Genomic DNA, 5877 nt, shown 5'->3' with positions numbered 1-5877 from the left:
CTCATCAGAAACACAGAGAAAGGTCGTTGGTTACAGCTGAACTTGCTCTGTGCTCATTGGTCCAGAATGGACACGCCCAGAGCAAACCTGATTGGTTGGCAGTGAAACGAGCTTGTATTGGAGTCTGTGGTTTGCTGAACGTCTGACAGAAGAATCTGAACTTCAGATTCACTTCACTAGATGTTGGATTAATATTGGATGAAAAAAGAAGATTTTGTTTTCTTTTTTTGTGTGTTAAAAACATTCAAAACATAAAATGTTGAAAAGATAAAACTACAGTAAATAAGCAGCAAGGAATGCATCAGAATGTAAAACAAACAAACAATAACTTAATACAAAGTACACAAATGGACCCCATTAACGTTTTAAACATACAAACGTTTATATCATTCTGATTAAATTCAGAGTATTAATAAGTTACAAATGTTGATGCATCTGATCGATTCTTCATTTTAAACGGTCTGGGAGTCCAGTTCTGTGATGTTCTGAGTTCCAGTCCTGCTGCTCTAAATCTGGAGGTTTTTGGACCAAAGACACTTCAGTCACAGAAGACAAAACAATCTCCTCTATCTGATCCTCTATCTGATCCTCTATCTGATCCTCCATCTGATCCTCCATCTGATCCTTCATCTGATCCTCCATCTGATCCTTCATCTGATCCCCTATCTGATCCTCCATTTGATCCTTCATCTGATCCTCTATCTGATCCTCCATCTGATCCTCTATCTGATCCTCTACGTGATCCTCCCTCTGATCCTCTATCTGATCCTCCATCTGATCCTCTTTTTGATCCTCCATCTGATCCTCTATCTGATCCTCTACGTGATCCTCCCTCTGATCCTCTATCTGATCCTCCATCTGATCCTCTTTTTGATCCTCCATCTGATCCTCTATCTGATCATCATCTGATCCTCCATCTGATCCTCCATTTGATCCTCAACCTGATCCACCATCTGATCCTCTATCTGATCCTCCATCTGATCCTCCATCTGATCCTCCCTCTGATCCTCTGTCTGATCCTCTATCTGATCCTCTATCTGATCCACCATCTGATCCTCCATCTGATCCCCTATCTGATCCTCCATTTGATCCTCCATCTGATCCTCCATTTGATCCTCTATCTGATCCTCCATCTGATCCTCTATCTGATCCTCTATCTGATCCTCTATCTGATCCTCCGTCTGATCCTCTGTCTGATCCTCCGTCTGATCCTCCGTCTGATCCTTCATCTGATCCTGTATCTGATCCTCCATCTGATCCTCTACCTGATCCTCCATCTGATCCTTCATCTGATCCCCTATCTGATCCTCCATTTTATCCTTCATCTGATCCTCTATCTGATCCTCTATCTGATCCTCTATCTGATCCTCCATCTGATCCTCTACCTGATACTCCATCTGATCCTTCATCTGATCCCCTATCTGATCCTCCATTTTATCCTTCATCTGATCCTCCCTCTGATCCTCTATCTGATCCTCTGTCTGATCCTCTATCTGATCCTCTATCTGATCCTCTGTCCGATCCTCTATCTGATCTATAATAACAGTATGTTTCAGTGAAACACTTTGTTGTTTTGTTTACCTGTGAGCTGTAGTGAATCGATAAATGATCTAAAAACTCCCAGCATTCCTGAACATCTTAGCGCCTGCAGTGAAATCTGTCTCTGCTCTTATGAACCAGAGATTTGACAAACTCAACTTGATCCGATTTGATTCAAACTTCAGATTAGAATTGATCAGAATAAACTTTCATCTTGTTTTCCCGCCACAGAAACTTCGGCTTCAGCCCTTTTGATTCTGGATTTGATCTTTTATCGAAGTTAAGTTTCAATCGTGATTAACCTTCTGTGACATGATTGTGTATCTCTGCACGAGTGTAAATGACGTCATCGTCGGCATAGATCTGAATAACTCTATAAATAAATACAAATGTCTACAATATAAAAATGAACATGATCAACAAAAAACAATCAGTGACGTCACTGTCTTATAGTTTCTCTATAAAGTTTCTCTGACCCAATTAAATAAATTCACGCGCGCGTGTTTTCTTGCTTTCATCATAAAAGCAGCGCGAGCCCCAAAAAGTCTAATTAACCCCTCCCCCCTCCCCCCGGACCGTGCGCGTGCGCTGGTTCCACTACAGAGACGCTCATCGGTTTTTTCCGTCATGGGGGGCGGACCCCTCCCCTCCCCCTGCCCTATAAAGCTGCAACAGCTGAAGCGGAGCATCACAGGGAGCTGCAGCTCCACGCGCGTGTCAGCGGAGCTTTGGAGGAGCGTCTGCCCTCGCAGAAGAAGCGCCAACGCAGCAATATTTTTACCGCCGTTTGTTCTGCACGCGGACGTCTGAGGGGGGTGGGGGGGTCTCACCGGACCCGGAGGTTTCCTTCAAACCCGTTTCCTCTACGGGCTTTCTCACGCGCGCGCTTCTCTGCTCCTGCAGCTGTTTTCTCCTGGTGGGGATTCGGACGAACCGGGTCAGACGAATCTGAACCCGCGCGCTTCCCTCGTGCTGCCGCGCGGACCGATGATCAGAGGAGCTGTCCGGTGCTGAAGTCCAGTACGGAGAGAGACCTGCGTCCGCCGGGAGCTGTCCAAGTGCTGAACCCTCAACCCAGAACCCGGAAGAACCCGGAAGAACCCAGAAGAAACCAGAAGAAGTCAGAAGAAGCCAGAAGAACCCGGAAGAACCCAGAAGAAGCCAGAAGAACCCACGAGAACCCACAAGAACCCAGAAGAAGCCAGAAGCCCTCCCCGGTGGAACAGCAGCAGTTTGGATGGAACGTTGCTCAGGACCCCGTTTGTATTTTTATTTCTCATGTTTTAAAGGTCTTCGGTTCTGGTTCTACAGGTTTCCATGCTAGAACCAGATCAACCAGACCAGAACAAAGAAGAAGATTCAGTGTGAGAGTCATGTCTGCTCCGGGGGGGTTCACCTGAGCACGCAGATCCACCTTCAGCTGAACAGACTTTCTGTTTCAACATCAGAGAAACAGAAAAGAAGAGTTTGAGTCCAGAGCAGAAGAGCAGCAGATTTCCCATCATGCCGCGCTCCTTCTTAGTGAAGAAAGTCAAACTGGACGATTTCTCCAGCGCGGATCTGGAGAGTTCCTACAGCCGGAGAGAAGAGCTCCGTCTGCAGTTCCACCACCATGACAAAGGTCAGTCGCTGCACACACGTGCACACACGCGCACACGTTCACACACGCGCACACGTTCACACACGTTCATCATCACCGGAGGACTTCCCTTCAGACTTCAGCTTCATCATGACTGTCAGAGAAGGACCTGCAGGTCAAACGGAGGTCAGAGCTCAAAATAAAAAACTAGACTTTAAAGTTTTCTAAGGAAAGCAGATCCAGAAGTTTGATGATTTTCTGGAAAAATTAGGAGATCTTTGCAGATGTTTTAGACTCCTGACATCTTCCAGGATGATGTTCAGGTTTCTGAAGGTCTGAGCATCAGATTGTAAATCTACATTTCTGTTTAACATGAATCTGTTTCCATCCCTGCTGTGGGTCTTCCTCGGCTCAAACGGATTCATGCAGCTGCAGAAGAAAACCAGTTTATTCTGCAAAGACGCTCCAGAACAAACCTGAGGAACCGCAGGAACATGGAGGAGCGATCCGTTTCCTTTGTCCTCTCCATCTCCGGATTATTTAAACTTTTGCTGAGAATTCCTAACAGAATCTTCTCCAGATCCTCAGAGCTCAACTTTCAATCCTACTTATTGACTCCAAAGTTTCTCTGAATACCTGGATCGATCGGGAGTCGGAGATGAAAGTCTGAACCGTCAGATTTGATCTTATTCATGTGGTAAACAAGCTGGATGTGAATAAATGTCTTTAAACACGAGTTCTGGTTTGTAGAAGAAGTTACAAGTCTTTGATAAGTTTAAAGTATTCAAACATTTTAAACTAAGTTTAGGAAATCATTTGTTATCATCATAAATAAAATATAATCTGTAATCCTGTGAGATCTCAGGTCGCTGATCCACAGATTACCGTCTGACAGCAGCAATAATGAAGCTCAGAGTTCTTCAGTATTTTCACTCCAAACTGGTTCATCAAACGGAAACAGCAGCGAGTCGGTCCAGAAGTTTCCATGATGACAGCTGGACCTCCGTGTGTCATCAGCTTCAGTCTGAGGTCGTCTGCTCATGTCTGCCTCCTAGTGGACAGAAAACAACCAGCATCAGAGGAGAAGCTGCAGACAGCAGAGCTTCACTGAAGCTGCAAACCTGGAAACACGAGCAGCTGCTGCAGCATGAAGATGTTCACAAGCTGTTCTTGATGCAGGACGGTCAGCAGCTGCTGCTTGTTGCACAAAAACGCAAAATACAAACAAGCAAACACACTAACACACAAACACGAAAAGACACAAACACAAAACACACAAACACACAAAGACTCACTGCTCTGCACTTCTGGCAGCTCAGCACATTTCCCGCCGTTGCAGCTGACTGCACGGCTGCAGTCTGCACATGCAGCCATGAAACTCTGATGTTCATCATTCAAAGCTTTGGTCACATGCCCCCCCCCCCCCTCTTGCTGCTTCTGGATTCAGAGAAAAACGAAGTTTCCCAGAGTTTGATGTTTCAGCAGAATTCAGGAGAAGCTGAAGCTGCAGAAACACTTTGAGATGAAGAAAAACTCTGACACAATCGTAAACGTTTGGAGTCAGAGCACTGATGCTGAAGCTAAAACTACTGTTGAAACTGACGCTGAAGCTGAAACTCGTACTTAGGCTGAAAACAGATGATGAAGGTGAAACTGATGCAGAAGCTGAACAGATTCTGATGCTGAAAAGATTCTGAAGCTGAACAGATGCTGAAGCTGAAACTGATGCTGAAGATAAAACAGATTCTGAAGCTGAACAAATGCTGAAGCTGAAACTGATGCTGAAGATAAAACTGATGCTGAACCTGAAAAGATGCTGAAGCTGAACAGATGCTGAAGCTGAAACTGATGCCGAAGATAAAACTGATGCTAACCCTGAAAAGATGCAGCAGCTGAACAGATTCTGAAGCTGAACAGATGCTGAAGCTGAAACTGATGCAGAAGCTGAACAGATTCTGATGCTGAAAAGATTCGGAAGCTGAACAGATGCTGAAGCTGAAACTGATGCTGATGCTGACACTGATGCTGAAGATAAGACTGATGCTGAACCTGAAAAGATTCTGAAGCTGAACAGATGCTGAAGCTGAAACTGATGCAGAAACTGAACAGATTCTGATGCTGAAAAGATTCTGAAGCTGAACAGATGCTGAAGCTGAAACTGATGCTGAAGATAAAACTGATGCTGAAGCTGAAAAGATTCTGAAGCTGAACAGATGCTGAAGCTGAAACTGATGCTGAAGCTGAAACTGATGCTGAAGCTGAAACTGATGCTGAAGATAGAACTGATGCTGAACCTGAAAAGATTCTGAAGCTGAACAGATGCTGAAGCTGAACAAATGCTGAAGCTGAAACAGATGCTGAAGCTGAAACTGATGCTGAAGCTGAAACTGATGCTGATACCTTCATCTACAGGTTCTAAGGTAAACCACATCTGCACATAGAGGACTGACAGAGTTTTGGTTTGATGAAAGCTGCAACTGAAAAATCTCAAATGGTCTCAAAACATTTAATAATTAGTTGCTGAACTTATTGGAATTTCTGAAATAATAAGAAATAATAAGAATAACATTCATAAAGTGGAATGGTTTATGGAGATAAAACGAATTTCCGTGCATCTTTTCATCTTCTTCATTGCAAAGTTTGAATAAATGCTGAACAAAGAAGGAATCACGCAGCGTCCTGCAATACTGCAGCGTTGCAGAACGTTTCTTCTGACTCCACGATTCCTAGTTGCAGTGAATCCACGAGAATGTTTCACT

General features: G+C 44.4%; 1 protein-coding gene across 1 annotated transcript in view; it reads left to right on the top strand.

The window, feature by feature from the left end:
- The first annotated feature begins 2244 nt into the window (after positions 1 to 2244).
- Positions 2245 to 5877, top strand: part of LOC112138968 (transcriptional repressor scratch 1) — a 7859-nt gene continuing 4226 nt past the window's right edge. Inside the window, exon 1 of the mRNA XM_024261650.1 lies at positions 2245 to 3160. Coding sequence (XP_024117418.1) covers positions 3043 to 3160 — 118 coding nt within the window. The 5' untranslated portion in view covers positions 2245 to 3042. The remainder of the gene's footprint in view (positions 3161 to 5877) is intronic.

The sequence above is a fragment of the Oryzias melastigma genome, linkage group LG11 (assembly GCF_002922805.2).
Source record: "Oryzias melastigma strain HK-1 linkage group LG11, ASM292280v2, whole genome shotgun sequence".
Classification (NCBI taxonomy): domain Eukaryota; kingdom Metazoa; phylum Chordata; class Actinopteri; order Beloniformes; family Adrianichthyidae; genus Oryzias; species Oryzias melastigma.
Note: the sequence above shows the minus strand (reverse complement) of the source record. Positions and strands in the feature narration are given on the sequence as shown.